We start from the raw sequence: 16,650 nt of genomic DNA, 5'->3' as shown, positions 1-16,650 counted from the left end.
CCCTCAGCGCAACCCCAGCATCCCTCAGCGCAACCCCAGCATCCCTCAGCGCAACCCCAGCATCCCTCAGCGCAACCCCAGCATCCCTCAGCGCAACCCCAGCATCCCTCAGCGCAACCCCAGCATCCCTCAGCGCAACCCCAGCATCCCTCAGCGCAACCCCAGCATCCCTCAGCGCAACCCCAGCATCCCTCAGCGCAACCCCAGCATCCCTCAGCGCAACCCCAGCATCCCTCAGCGCAACCCCAGCATCCCTCAGCGCAACCCCAGCATCCCTCAGCGCAACCCCAGCATCCCTCAGCGCAACCCCAGCATCCCTCAGCGCAACCCCAGCATCCCTCAGCGCAACCCCAGCATCCCTCAGCGCAACCCCAGCATCCCTCAGCGCAACCACAGCATCCCTCAGCGCAACCACAGCATCCCTCAGCGCAACCACAGCATCCCTCAGCGCAACCACAGCATCCCTCCGCGCAACCACAGCATCCCTCAGCGCAACCACAGCATCCCTCCGCGCAACCACAGCATCCCTCCGCGCAACCACAGCATCCCTCCGCGCAACCACAGCATCCCTCCGCGCAACCACAGCATCCCTCCGCGCAACCACAGCATCCCTCAGCGCAACCACAGCATCCCTCAGCGCAACCACAGCATCCCTCAGCGCAACCACAGCATCCCTCAGCGCAACCACAGCATCCCTCAGCGCAACCACAGCATCCCTCAGCGCAACCACAGCATCCCTCAGCGCAACCACAGCATCCCTCAGCGCAACCACAGCATCCCTCAGCGCAACCACAGCATCCCTCAGCGCAACCACAGCATCCCTCAGCGCAACCACAGCATCCCTCAGCGCAACCACAGCATCCCTCAGCGCAACCACAGCATCCCTCAACGCAACCACAGCATCCCTCAACGCAACCACAGCATCACTCAGCACCACCACAGCATCACTCAGCACCACCACAGCTTCACTGGTTCAAATATGTTCTTTCAATTTTTCAAGCTGTTTTCAAGCTTTCACGCTTTATTACAAATCACAAAAATATGTTAATATTTCACTTCTGTTCTATGATTTTCGTCACAATAAAAAACACTGAACATAATCTTCACAAAAGTTATTTACAAACATTTATGCTATTATTAATTATTTAAAAAATTAAAAGCATTGTTATTTGTAATATCAATACATCTAAGTCACGTAAATATAAAACATGTTGTATTACAAATGCTATAGGTGTCACATTTGCGAAAGTTATAACTATTGCCATTGTAAATGATGAAGCTATTAATTTAACTATTTGAAAAAATAACACATAAATAAAAAAACATTTATAAGACCAATAGCTCAAACTTTCCTAATGCGAGCCCTATTGCATTTCCAATGCTTGTTCCGTGGAAGTGGCCCGTTTCCACAACGCTGCACTGTGCGTCCGAGGGACCAGAGAGTCTGCAGCCAAACGCCCTCACCAGATCTGACACCAGAACACCTCCTGGTACCGGAAACACACAAATCACCAGGTCCAGAGCCAGGTGGAATACAAAGAAATAGGAATAAACAAAGTTTTAGGACTTTCCATCATTAACACACTATCTAAGTCGCTCTCTATGTGCGCAGGTGCTAACGCGTCTTTAGCCCTTGATCCCACGCAGGGAGCCCCCATAGTAGAGCTGCCACCACCTTAGTGCCACAGGAGGGCACACCCGACATGCTAGTGTTTGGACCCACTGGGGGTCCTGCGCTGTAAGGTTGAATTTTCCATGAAAAAGTCCCAGCTCTATCTCCCATCAAACTAACCAGGATCAGAAAACCTTCCTATAAGGGAAACTATAATTATGTGATTTTTTTTCCCCCAACGAATTCCACATAATTATGAATTTGGCGCATGGGCTATACAATCCATAATCTGCTGCATAATTTACAGATTTTGGGGAAAAAAATGTTTTAACTCAAACAAGTTACTTTAAAAAAAAATTTAAAACAGCAACCCATGTTGCCTTGCAGTGGAAAGCCCTTCACAAAAGTGGATTGGTCATCTTTCAGTAGTTTATTGGTACTGAGGTGAGATCTTTGCTAAAACACTGATAAAAATAGTGAAAATGACAAAATTTTGAAGTCATTCTATCACAAAATGTGCTGTATTATGCCACCTAATTTGCCTCTTCTTGCCGAATAGTTTAGTCACCACGGCCGCTTAATTTGGTCATCTCCTGCTGCTTACTTCCAGTGGCGCTGCCAATAAACTAGACCCCACTCCTAAACATGGTTCCCTATGTTCATTCTTTTATAGTCCCGTTTGTATTTTAAATGTGTTTTTCATGTGTTCTCGAAGGCGGGCGCACTGAAGTTGCTTCAAAGTGGAAAAAGCACTGTAAGTATGATCTAAGAAATATGTGTTTTTTCTTTTATGATGCAATGCATGATGAAAAGGCTGCGTCTTTGCACCATATGAGCGGCTTTGGTGTATTCCTGAAAATTCTGCATCGAGCTGTCGCCCTGAATACTTGTGACTCCCAAAGGTCCCTCGAATTCTCTTCTTGAATTTTTCTCAGATAATAAGTCCTTAAAATGACTTTGTATTTAATTCAAAAGGCTTGAAAGCCATCTACTGGGCCTGTGAATAGCAGAGGCAATTTGGTCATTTTAAAGCTAAGCAGTGTTTGTTTCCCTCCTCTCTCTCCCCCAGTTAATCTTTGATTGAGAGTCCTTATAAATCACAAAAAATATACACAAACGCTTCTTGTGCAATCAGTGGGATTAGCAATGCTGACGCACGACAGCCCGTGCACGTATTGGTACAGCATGGGCTGCGGCAGCGCACACTGCCCTACCACGGGGTCTCCCCAGTCCTGCCCTGAAGTGAACTAGCTATCTCATGCTCCATTCCCATTCAAGTCCTGGCCTCTCTTCTGAAACCACAGTGGCACAAGCCAAAGTGTGTAAAATCCGGTGAGGGCATAATACAAGCATTTGCAATGCAATAGGTCTCGCATTTACACAAGTTTAAGCTATTGGTATTGTAAATGACAATGCATTTTATTTATGTTTTAAAAACCAAAATATAAATAAAAGGCATGGCCATTTACAATGCCAATAGCTCAAACTCGCGTAAATGCGAGACCTATTGCATTGCAAATGCTTGTTTGTAAATAGTTGTGGTTTGTAAATTGAGATGTATTGAATGTACAGTTTTTCCTTCTTTGCACAAATTTGAAAAACAGTTCAAAAATTCTAAAATAGACAGGTAGAAATAAAAATAACGGGTTAAACTCAAGATTTTTGTGTTCCCCCTATTGTTAAAAAAATAAGTGTTTGAAAATTGGTTGGGTGTAGGCACATTTTTGTGTTTTCTAATATAATAGCGTCCAGCCTACCCCATACCCTGTATGGACCTAACTCCTTAGCTTTACTCAGTATGATGATCACATTTTTCAATTCATTAATAAGAGGACAGCGGGCTAATACCTCCCAGATACATGGTTTCATCAATGAAAGACTGCATCATTTGCAGTATTGGTCCGATGGGGTGGTGTGGTCCTAGAATGGCATCTGCAGTCATTTGAGACCGAGATTAACATCTCCACATAGATTTTGCAACCTGGACCAGCCACGTCTGAGCCCTTGCTTCCCTGTAACAAGGCCCTCACTTATAACTTGATGGACACTTGTTAAAGCCTTGTTCTTGCCCACCCGTGAATAGGCAAGTGGTTAGGCTTCACAGAGCGGTGCCTAACTATCCTCATTTTCCCACAAAACACCCTACCCTAGAGAGTCTGGTGGTTCAGGCTGCAACCAGCCCCTTTAAAATACAATTCATTCCCCACTACGCCTCCGGATGAGGAGTCCAAGAGAATTGAGAATCTGGGAAAATAATTGTTCTTGGATACTTTGACTTTGAGATCAGTCAGTGCAGTCTGCTTTTTGAGTTACTACATGCATGGCCTTTGGAACATGGCAAATGAGATCTTGCCAGTGGTCATGGAAGACCTTATAGTCTCTCTAATGCATTTGTTTGTGATCGTCAGGATCTGGCAAATAAGTGATTTGATGGCCTTGATACTGCTGATTGCATGGGTTAGGCAGTCGGCCCAGCATTGCTGTTATTCTTGGCATCATGCATGGATGAATTCTACAGGGTTTTCTGGAAATATAAAAGCCTTGCTCAATAATAAGTTACTTGATGGCTCACGTCTTTATGGTGAAAATGCGGATTTGGCCTGAAGCTTTTTAAGAACTTGAGCCCAGGAACAGGAATGCCAGAGTGGGCCTTTTGACCACACTATCCAAAGGCTACTCTAGGGGACTGGTATATAAAGAGCGATAATGTCTCTAACCACTGCAGCAGTCACCCTAGTACTTTTGAGGCCGGGGATGTGGGTCTGGCAGGCCAGCAGGGTCATCAGTCCTCTCAACTCTGTTCTCCTGTGGTAACAGGCAACAAGCCACTTAAGTGTACCCTTAGCGGCACACACCCATCCCATGGGGGCAGGATTCAGTATTTCCTTCCTTCTGGTCCGACAGATGGGCCATACAAATAGTTCAGCATGGCTTTTCCCCCTCTCTTTCTTCACAAAATTCAACCCCTCCACCCAACACACATCTGACTACCTTTAGGATGACCATCTCTGTATCCTATTACAGGAGATGCAAGTGTTGCTCTCCTCATGTGCTACTGTGGGGATGGGGAGATGTGACTGCGAAAGAGGAGAGGATTTAGATTTTCTTGCGGAAGACAAATTCAAAGTGCTCGCGCTTGCCCAGATCCCTGCTGCTCTGGACTTGGGAGACTGGGTGATGTCCATGCATCTGCAGGGCATGTGTTTTCATGTACCAATCTTGCAGTCCCACAGACACTGCCCATGGTTGAAAGTCAGCCAGGAGCACTTTCAGTGTGCAGTGCTTCCTTTCGGCCTTGCCAACTCCCCTCGGGTGTTCAGGAAAGTGATGGTGGTGGTTGCGATAGACCAAAGATTGGGGATAGCAATTTTCCTCTAGCATGCATATTGACTGTTGAAGGCAGGCTTGCCATAGTAATTTGTAGACCACCTAAAGGTCACGGCTAACCGCTTGATTTTGTTGGGGTTCACAATCAATGAGTCAAAGTTGCATCGGATTCCTTCGCAGAGATTGGTGTTTGTTAGAGCGATCTTGGAAACACTGCAGTTTAAGATCTTCCCTCCACCATAACCAGTCCAGGAGCATTTCTGTAAATCCTTCGGCTCGGAGTCTCCTTCATCCTCCTGGTCAACTATGCCAGGTGACACGTGGGCTTTGCAGTGGAATCTCAAGTCCCAGTGGGCCCAACACTGAGAAAATCTATTCAATACCATCCCGATTTCTGAAGAGCCTGCTCACAGTTTGCACTGATGTCTGCTTGAATGCAGTTGGTCCACCCAGAGCTAAAAATGGTGACGGTTGTGTTACTACTGGAATGGGGAGTTCATTTATGGGAGGTGGTGTTCAGAAGACTTTGGTCACAAACAGAAGCCTAACTCAATATCAGTCTAGAGTTGATGGCTAATCGTGATTTGAAAGGCGTTCCTGTTGTCCATCAGGGAGAAGCTGATGCAGGTTCTCAGAAATAACCCCACTGCCATGTGTTATTGCAACAAATAGGGCGGATTGGGGTCCTATGTCAGAAGGCTCTGCACTTCTAGAACTGTTTGAAGCATCAGGGCCTTTCCCTAGTTTTGAACTATTGTCAGGATCCTTGAATGCCAGCTATGCATACTGACTTGCATGTCAGGCACAAATAGTGTCTATACCCCAAGGTGGCACAGAGCAACTTCCAACAGTGGGAACAATCCTGGATTGGCCTTTTCCCCATGCCAAAAACTCACATTGCCAAAGGTTTTGCGTGTCGGAGTTTCTGTGAGAACACTCACTAGTAGCTTCATTACGGCTAGATTGGAACACTTCTGTACACCTTCCTACCATTGCCTATCCTTCCCCAAGTTCTGAAAAGAGATTTGGAGTGACTGGGCCCACCAAGACAAATTGGAGCTATGGCGGTCATTCTTCCCAAATGTGCCTCCTTTCCACGTTAGGCAATGCCATAACTCTACCAGCCTTCTTTGCTTCCCTAACCCAGGAAAGGAAAGACTTCATTGACTGGACCCCAAAAGGGCATAAAGCTTTATTATTGATAGCACCAAGGAACCCTTTTTTGTGTTTTTTTTGGAGCAAAGGAAGTGGGAACTGTGCAGAAGAGTACCCTCCTGAGGCGATTGGCCTCTTCATCAAGATTTTCTATTTACTGGCCAAGAAGCGGCCCCTGCAAGGTCGAGAGAGCCAACTTCACCAGGGCCAAGACTACTACCAGTGCACATTCTCAAAGCACTACTGTCGCTACAGCCAGGTTTGTTGGGAAGGGTATTTCATCTGCTCGGTCCTGCAAGATGTTTTGGTTCTCTCCAAAGATTCTACTTTAGAAGTTACTGCTGTGGTATATATTCTAACTAGAGGAATTTGCAGTTAATGGTATCCATCGGAAAAGCAAGCTACTTACCTTCAATATTGCTCTCTGATGGATACTCTAACTGCAGATTCCTCACTGCCCTCCCATCTCCCTGTTCTATGAAATGGCCTCCATCTAATAAGGGCCCAAGTTAGGAATCTGCACAGTGGTACCGAAATTTATAACAATGTGCTTGACATCAGCATGCTGCAGGGACACTTGTATGCAGCTCCTCTTTCTGATTCAACGCAGGAGCATTGGTTTCAAAAGATTCTTGATCCAGTCTTGTCCTGCGGAGTATTTTAAGATGAGGAATCTGCAGTTGGAGTGTCCAGTAGAAAAAGCAATACTGAAGGTAAGTAACTTTGTTCATTTGATTCCAAAAGTCTGATAGCCATGCAGTACTCCACAAAATGTAGGATGCCCATACGTTTTTTATCTAGTTGTGGAATGAATGGTGACTATACTACAAGCAGTAGAAGGACTGACAAACTAGGAAAAAATTACACAACTATTTAACCTAATTGAGGAACTGGGTAGTAAAGGGAGGAATATGCATTATGTTTTTTGTAATATTTATGAAATAAGAGCCTAATTTTACATTTACTTGTTTAAAATTTTGCATCTTCGAACCAGTTTACATTTTTTTTTAAAGGATCAAGATATTGATAAGCAGTGGAATCAAATTAATGAAGTATAACTCAATCAATATTTTGTTTTCAGTTTCTTTAGGTGAACCTGAAATATGGGGTCTTGTTGAATCAATTAACTCTAGCATAGAGTCTCCAACGATAACATCGCGACCTTTTCCAGCTGGAAGTAAGTAGCTCTTGAGTTTGAGTATTTAGTTTGACTATTCTAACAGCACTCCTGCATTCTAGTCCTGGAACTAATATATGTATATTTAAATGTGATGTCTGCAAATGTTTTTGTGCATGGTACTAGGTGGAAAATTGCTTAATAAGATTTTGATTTCAATGATATTTGCAGCTTGTGGAAAAGCATTTGGTCTCAGGAACTTTAATTCCCTTGGGCCACGTTTGCACTGTATAGAAAGCAAAAAAATGAATATATATCGCTACGTTATGGGTGTTGAGCGTAGGGACTGTCATCTGAGTGTACTCATCTGACCTCCTGAATTTCCATTGTGTGAGGGATGCAGTGTTTCAGCCACTTTCAATGCAGTAGATAGGAAGATCTGACCTAGGAAGTTACCCTAGCATGGTGCGATATTTCATGTTATGGGACTGACTTGATAGCTGAACTGAAAGTGTTGACCTGATTCATTGATTTATTTTGTGTGTTGTTCTACAATGTCACTTTGTGGTTACTTCGGTGTAGGAAAGGATCATGCTTAGCAATAGGAGGACGTAGTTCATACTTTACTGTCTGTGAAGGAGTAACTCCAATCAATATTCTTTATAACAGATCGGCGAAGGTAAAGAAATTGAGTTATTAGTTGTAAAGAGTGAGAGTCCTTCACAAGTCATTAGTCCTCAAACTTCACTTTACTAGGAACTTAGTACCTCATTGTAGCACTTGACTCTCTCTTGGTAGCGAAGCAGAGGAGTCCAAGGCCTACTCAGGGGTGGTGGTGTGGGCTAGCTGGTATACAATAACAATCACAAACATTGTCTAATCAGTAATTGTTTTATAACTAGGAAAAGTACTTTATCACACTCGCCTACATATTATTAATTACTTTACAAATAGGCAGTCAGAAATACCTTTGGTGAACCGCAGAATAGTTGGCACCCCAGCAATCCTTAACTATCAATCATCGTACTCCTACACACATGTATAGACACATTATAATAGGGAACCTATAGGTCCAGCCTACTGGCTGTCACCATAATTATAAAAATAGAAGAATGGCATTTAAACTCAAGGCTGGCGTTAATAACATCTTCTGATGACGTTCTCTCCATGATATTACCTTGTCTTTCTGACCCACGCTTTATGTATATGTATTCAATAAAGCATTGCAATGTGGACATGAGTCCCTTTTCTATTTTTTACACTGCTGCCATTGCAGTGTATCCTTCCTCTGTTTCTGTGGGCTTGCCCTGGTCGGGTGCAATTTGACAAGTTAATTAGCAGTTAGAAATATGATAATGTTAAAAATACTTGTTAAGCGCTTGAATGGCAAGGCATCTTGGCGCAGGTGTGTGTAAGTGGAGCGGAATGATGTACTGAAAGCTACTCTGAATTAAACAGCCAGGATTTCAGGGTTTTCCTGAAAGATGAGAAATTCGGCTGAAGTCTCAAGGCCACCGGCAGTTTGTTCCATAGTTGGGCCGCACAACTAGAGAGTGCGCGGCCCCCCCATCTGGCCCGTCTATAACTTGGGATACAGATCATGCCAAGATTGGCAGACCGTAGGTCTCGCGAGGGGGTATAGAGCCTAATCCTATCCTGACAGTCCTCAGAGCCACCGCCATATCGTGCCTTGTGCACCTGGCAGAGTGCCTTATACTCGATTCTCTGCTGGACAGAAAGCCAGTTTAGTGCCCTTCTGCCCTGAGTGGTGGGTTGGCCCTTCGAAAGCTTTAGAATCACTCGTACTACAGCGTTCTGCAGTGATTGAAGTTTGCTAATTTGATGCTTATCGATGCCCAGGAACATCGCATTGCAATAATCCAATCTGGACATAAAAAGGGCGGCCATTACCGTCTTCTGAAGTGCCCGGGGAATGAAAGAGAACATTTTACGCAGGGTCTTATGTAGGAAAAAGCTAGCCAATGTTCGGCTATTCAACTGAGCTGACATGTTCAGTTTATCGTCCAAAATGACCCCAAGATTCCTCTACTACTTTACAAGTAAAGGACATTCCCCCGCCTCCTGCGGCCACCACAGGTTGCTCCAGATTGGTGATCCGTTCCCAAATTCAATCAATTCTGTTTTCTCCGTACTAATTTTGAGGAAACTCAGACTCATCCACTCCATGAAATCCTTCAGACAGGCATGGAATCTTGCCGCTGTTAACTCTGGCGTCTCTGAGACAGATATCACCAGTTGCGAGTCGTCCGCGTACGACACAATGGTAAAGCCGTGTTTCCTCAACGGCCTGGCCAGCGGCTTCACATAAACATTAAACAGTGTTGGGGACAAAGCTGAACCTTGCGGCACATCGCAAGGCAGATTAAAGCTGTCCGATTGTAGGCCCTCCCAGTTCAGGCTTTGTTTCCTATTATCTAGAAACTAGGAAAGGAGGGCCGAAGCCCGTTCACTGATTCCTATCTTCTGTAGTCGCCGCACCAACACCGTGTGATTCACGGTGTCGAATGCGGCCGACAAATCTGGGAGAACAAGGATTGCCCTCCCCCTCCCCCCCTCCCAACTCCCCAATCCACTACAGTTCGGATCCCCTCAGCTGCAGCGATCAGGGCAGATTCTATGGAGTGTCGTGGACGAAAGCAGTGCTGGGATGGATCCAATAGCTTGTTACTATCCAAGTATTGAGTTAATGTTTTATTGATCGATTTTTCAAGGACCTTGGCTACTAATGACAGGCCGATAATTTTTGTATTCAGTGAGGTCCAATGTAGCTTTCTTCAAGATCAGCCTGATACTGGCTGTTTTCCAGGCTGCCGGGTAGATCCCAGATACCAGGACCTAATTCATCAAAGAAGTAAGGTTTCACTAATTCTCTCCTTCGCCAGATGCATGACGGCCAGGAGACAGGGGGCACTGGATGAACCAGATTTAATAGATTTTAAAATGTCTATTACCACCACTTACGATAAGGGGTCAAAACATGTCAATTTACATGGCACTGTCTCCTCCCCCTGGGAGAGTTGATGTGTACCAAAGAAAGTGTTTGAGTTAGTCAGGTCATCATATATTGTTTGCACTTTGTTCTGGAAGAAAACCGCCAGCTGATTACAGAAAACCTGGTCGGGTTTAAACAGGCTGCCCTGCTGGGGTTTCGCTAAAAAAGACACAGATTTGAACAGCTCTTTTGCGGAATTACCAGCTTCCTGGATTTTCGAGGTAAAATACGCTCTCTTTGTAGCCAGAATGGCCTCTTTATTTTTATTCCAGGGCCCATTGTAGGCATCTTTGCTACTCCTACTGTAGTCCACTCTCCAAAGACGCTCAAACCTTCTACATTCAACCTTCAATCCTTTAAGTTCAGGGCCATACCACGGTGTCCCCAAATTGCTGTGGTGGTGTGCTCAGGAGCAACACAATTGACCGCTCTTCGGATCCATTAGTTGAACTGGGTGGCAGCCACCTCATTATCTAAAATTGGAGGGGAGTGGTCAAGAGCAGCCTCTAAGCCTTTGCTTGTTTTATTATTACATCGCTGAAACGTGACCGTAGTGGCTTTGTGAGGAGAGCACCTCCCGGTCGCCTTGGCCCAAACCACAAAAAACACTGTCTTATGGTCCGTCCAGCGAAGTGCCCTCTACCCGGCCCAATGAGATGTCTGGAAATAATCTAAAATATGGCCCACTTGGTGTGTGGGTTCAGACACTAACTGACGCAAACCGTACGCTTCCATTGTATCTAAAAGTCTACCCGTCTCCGAGTTAGTACCCAGCTCCAGATGGTAATTAAAATCACCTAATATTGTAAAAAATTGGCAATCAGTACAGGATTCCATATAGGACATGAGAGCCGGTGGGAAAGCAGCTCTAGGGCCCGGCGGTCGATAGACCAATAGGCCATAAAATACAGTCACGTCCTTGAGCCTAACACAAAATTGCATTGCTTCGGCCTAGAGATCAGCCACTGCTTCCACCTAAACCTTCAGGGCCTAAACCATCAGGGCCTCCTTGTAAATAATGGCTATACCGCCCCCTCTACTGCCTGGTCTATCTTGGTTCAGAAATGCATAGCCAGATGGCAAAGCCACGTTCCAGTCGGGGATTGCGGTTATGTCCGTCCAGGTTTCAGTTACAAAAACCATATCTGGATCATGCGCTCAGTAGTATTTCCAACTCATATTTGTGTTTCACTACAGAACATGTATTCAAAAGAATGCACAAAAGCCTATTTGCTAAGATAGCCACCGGCCCTTGGTCATAAAGGATGGGGGAGGTATTGTCATGAGGCCAGAGACCGTCCAAGCTTCCCCCTGCCGTCCGACAGGCTTCCCCGCCCTTCTTCCAGCTGGTCATACGAGTCTTCCCATCAACGCGATAGTCACAGCGTGTGCAAAAAAGGATTCCCCTCTCACCGTCTACATTAAAAATGGCGCAGTCTCTGCGGGGCTCCCCCAGAGCTTCAGCATAGTCTCTCTGGAGTATCTTAGGGGCCCAAAACGACCAGGGGTCCAGGCCCTGGGCACGTTACGGGCGCAGACGGGCTTGCCTTTAGCGCGCGTCCGCTCCGCGCTCGCGCCAGCATGTTTTTTTAGGAGTTTGGAAGGTGAGCAGCTAGAACTCTAACCCAGTGGAGGCGGGCCCGCTCTTAGACGGACACCGCGGGTTGTAGCGTTACGTGATCTTTACCCAGGAGAGTGTGACAGTGAAATGTATAGCGGCAATCTAAGAACACACACAGTTTCTTAAAAAACAGATTAGCAGTTAAGAACTCGCACAGTGGGCACACTCGAAACCCGAGTGACATCCTTTCAGCATCAAAATTCAAGCCCCAGCTTTACACATTCTTTAAGTGCCATAAGGAGTACAGCTATCTCCAAAGAGACAGCACTCGGTGTACAAGTTTATTCTCCAATTGATACCTAACGTAAATCTCTAGTCTTAAATATGGTGAAGGTGTGCGGTGGCACAGATTTTGTCCATAAGGTATATTGCAGAGAGCACACTGGCTTTACAGTAAAGCACTACAGAACTACCCTTTGAACACCCTCTCATATTAAAAGGCAGACACAAGGTCAGTACCAATCCACGAAGGGTCCCTTCTGTCAAGACTACCTGTATGAGGATACTGGGCTGATATAGACTGTAGTCTCACATGATTAGCCTCGGTGGCGTAGCAAGGTCAGGTGGTATCCGGTGCGGAAAATTTCTAGTCACCCCCAGCTTGATAAAATGGCAAAAATATGTGTTTAAAACACATATGTTGGCCATTTTGTTACCCCCCCTCAGTGATGACACCCGGGGCGGCCCGCACCCACCACACCCCCTTGCTCCGCCACTGATTAGACTGCACACATGTGTGCTCACTTGGTTTTGTGTAACCAGCACAAAGCCTCTTGCCTTGGCTGCACAGCAGCAACTTTATCGTGAAAGGCAAACCCTGGAGTTCAGCACTCTCATTCCATTTGCACAGAATTTACCTAGAGTGAGACTCTAGCAGTGAGACTCACTGGCAGTACAAATCCAAAACCAGGTTGTCAGAAAGTCGAAAATCCAATGAGATAAATGTGCAGAACCTATTTCTTACTTGATCACTCGGTCAACCTGACAAATTCTGTTTAAAGAAGTTAACTCAAGAGGGTGGGTTCTGTTCTCAACATGGGGTTCAGATTATTCCATAGTCTAGTGCCTGGTACTTTTAGTGAGCTGCATGCATGCTTTAGTCGTCCAAGTCATTTTTAAGGTCTCGCCTATGCAGCGCGCATGCGCTGCATAGGATGAGACTTCTTGAAATGGATTCGCTTTTGGCCCCAAAACGTGCACGCGTTGCATTGCTTTCAATGGCAACGCGTGCACGTTTGGCGATTCCCTTGTGGGAGCGAGCAGTGGCAACATGTGTTGGCAATTATCGCGCGTTGCTGCTCTCTCCCGCAAGAGGAAACGCGTTACCCCTGCACTCCACTGTCCGAGCCTTTCCGCCTCCCCCTCCATTCCTAATGCGCACCGTTAAAACTAAAATCATGAGCGTTCAATAAGAAAAGTGCTGTCAGAGTCACAGCTGTCAGATTGCCAACACTGAATTGAAGTTTTGACACCAACACGAGAGGTGTCACTGCAATTTACAACCTTGGAGGATACATGTGCTGAATACAAACAGTGGATACCTAAGGAAGAGGATGTAGCAGAGACGGCAAATGTTAGCGTGCAAGGTAGAAAGGAGGCTGCAGGTAATGAAAGCTAATAATAATGGACATTTTATTGACTGCTGATTCATCGCATCCTAATGCTCTACTAAAAGATTATATTACCGAACGGAATGGCACTCTTATCAGACTTAGAAGGCGGACAGACGTCTCGAGATTCAAACCTGTAACCCCTGGTTAATCATTCTGAAAAGGAGACACATGAATTTACTTACCTACTTTGCAAATCTAATTAGAAGGTTAAAAACAGGAGATGAGGGTGCTGGAAAATATGAATTTACCAGAGTTGATAAAATGATTTGGAGGACTCGGCAGAATTTGCAATTAAATACCAAAAAAAGAAACAAAAATCTAGATTAATTTACAGCGTATTATATTATATCCTGGGATCTAAATAATTTCATAGCCAATATATTTGGAATGTGGCCTATCAGGAGTATAAAGCAGTGAACTGTCCACTTTCTTTACTATGGCTGGTTAGTGTGGGCAACTTGATTCAGGTACAAGAGTTTTAGATTGGTTTTGCTCTCTTCTCCAATCTATTTCTAGATGCTGCAGTTTCTATGTTTATTTGGTTGTATAAAAATCCCGAGTCTGTGTTTTTAAAGAGCTGAATTTCGAACCCTGGTAATTTCTATTTCAGTTGTATGAAGAAATGAGGAAGGTTGCCTATGTCCCAGCTCTTGGAGCAGTGCTAATAGTTTGGGCCTCCTCTGTCTAATGGAATTTTCACAAAATAACAAACTTCATATCTTCAAGGCAGTGCCACTATTTTTTCCAGGCTACTGTTTACAATGTTTCCCAGCTAAAACAGGAATATGAAATACTGTTGCAGTTTTAAAAAAAATTACCACTGGTTAGAGATTATTAAGCTCTTTATCCCCCAAGCTGACGTTTATCATGAAATTAATTTAACAGGTATTGGTACAAGAGGTGCCTTTCTTTTTTTTCTTTTCTTTCTTTATTTTTAGTTAACACTACACAAATACAATTATGCATTGTCAATACTGGGGTACAGTACAAATTCTTATTACTATGAGCATCTTATCTGGTTATTTAAAATTACATTGAGAGAGACTTATTCATACATAATACTGCATGAAACTCCGTAAGGTTACACATGGTTATGTGGGGTACATCCCCAACATTCTCCCAATCAATCTAGGGTGCGACCCCATCCTCGCTCCCTTCATGATTCATAGTCTCTTCACTGTCTCCTGCACCCTCAGGTTCTCCAGTTTCTTTACCCACCAGGTATTGTTGGAGTATACTATTTCAAATCTTTGGCTGTATGGGAGAATACTGGCGCTCATGTAGTAATACATTCACAAATGTATTAAAGAATTGTAGTTCCCTTGGGTGCTTGCAATGTCAATGGGAGAAGAGAACACCCTACTTCTCACTATACAATCCTAAGGTTGCATACGGTTTATAAAAATGATCGCAGCACACCACTTATCATAACAGTAATACACTTTGTGGAAAAAAACATAGGACAGTCCATTGGGCTCTTGAAGATTTTTTCCTTCTTTTTATTCTTCCAAATTCCAATCCCTTTGGTCATGCCAACGCGTTTCGCCGAGGCTCAAAAACCAAACGGTTTCATCATGGCTGGAAATGATTCAAGAAGCGCGTTTACCATAACATTCATGTCCCAAGCGCGACATGCGTTAGTGCAGAGCCCCCTCGTTGCCAACAACCCTGTGCTTTCACATGTTATGACACTCTGTGATACATGCACAATATTCGTCCATTATTAACACCTTGTGATTCAGTCAGTCAGTCAGAGATACTTTATTCGGTTCATTGCAAAAACCATAAAAGTGTACTAAACATCAAAAGTCAAGACCACAATTAATACAAAAGAGATTTGTGCAAATTAGCAATCCATACTGTACATTATCGTGTTTTAAGAATATACACTAGCGAGATAGGTTTCCATTTTAAAACCATTAAAACACAAATACAGGTTTTAAAAAGAAGAGAAAGCGCTCAGAAGAAATTAATTTGTTACTCCGCTATATACACTGGGTCCACTTGATTTTCCTTCTAAGTCTCAAGGCTATTGTCAAGAAATTCGCTATATTAAAAATCTCCCAGGTATTAAACAACAGCTGTAGATACAGAAGGGCAGGTTTAATTTGTCTAAAGCCCTTGTCTATGATAAGAGGAATAATGAACCTTTTACGAATTGGGCGAAGATGTTCACAGAAAAAAATAAAGTGCACAGTGTCCATAATGAAGAAACCATCGCAAGAACAAATCTCCAAATCCCTCTCCTTGGTCCAACCTGGGCGTTATGTAAGGAGGAGATGAATTTGTTCAATCTGAACTTAGTCAGTAAAAATCGGTGATTAATATTATTAACAATTCTTAGATAGGGTTCTATTTCACTTGAGGTTATTAACAGCTGGTGATCCCTTACTGTTGGTTTACACAGCTCCTTATCTTCTCTGGCCAGACCTGCCATCAACTTGTGTGTCTTTCACCCATTTCACATCCCCCTTCAACAATTTGTTTGGCTGCTCGAACAGTTCCGGGCGACCCAGTTTAACTGCTAGATTTTTAACACAGTTCAGCCAGGGGATGGTATACCATGCTCAAGGGCTAAGCAGTCCCTGAGAATCTCATGGTTTAGCTCTAATTCAGGGTTCAGCCAGATTGAGATCCATTTTAATAGCGGAGCTATGGCTATACGATCTTCTAAATATTCTACTCCACACTCTTGATGAGCAATGTAACTAGGGGTTGACTGGGGAACGGATAAGATAGATTTCAGAAACTTATCCTCAGCCACCTGCAAGGCCTTTACATTTTTAAAACCCCACAATTCAGCTCCGTACATGGCTAGTGAAATACATTTAGCATCGTATATTCTTGGGATTCAATTGTTTAGAAAAAATATATATTGCCACATAATACATTTTTGATTTGTAATATTCACGCACAGCATTAAAAAAAAACATTGTCTAGCAATGGCTAAACCACAGCTATATGAGGTGTTGGTGACCGAAGTATAATAAAATCATACCAGCTGAGACCACTGTGTCATTTTAAAATTACATTCCCCAAGTGCAAAATGCAAATGAGCATTAGACTACATTCAACATGTAGTTACCTCAATCCTCATATTAATTCCTTGGTACCTAATGTAAAAACGAAATTCATTTGAAAGAACAGTTACCTCCTGACAGACAAGGCAAGGTTAAAATCATAGCGCATTTG

The 16,650-nt window shown here is 44.1% G+C and overlaps 1 protein-coding gene across 1 annotated transcript in view; it reads left to right on the top strand.

The window, feature by feature from the left end:
• The window catches only part of SGIP1 (SH3GL interacting endocytic adaptor 1), a 1,317,316-nt gene that overhangs the window by 664,308 nt on the left and 636,358 nt on the right, over nt 1-16,650 (top strand). The window contains exon 10 of the mRNA XM_078668946.1: nt 7,176-7,271. Coding sequence (XP_078525072.1) covers nt 7,176-7,271 — 96 coding nt within the window. The remainder of the gene's footprint in view (nt 1-7,175; nt 7,272-16,650) is intronic.

Source organism: Lissotriton helveticus, chromosome 1_2 (assembly GCF_964261635.1).
Source record: "Lissotriton helveticus chromosome 1_2, aLisHel1.1, whole genome shotgun sequence".
Taxonomy (NCBI): Eukaryota; Metazoa; Chordata; class Amphibia; order Caudata; family Salamandridae; genus Lissotriton; species Lissotriton helveticus.
The sequence above is the reverse complement of the archived record's forward strand: the minus strand, read 5'-3'. Positions and strand labels throughout refer to the sequence as shown.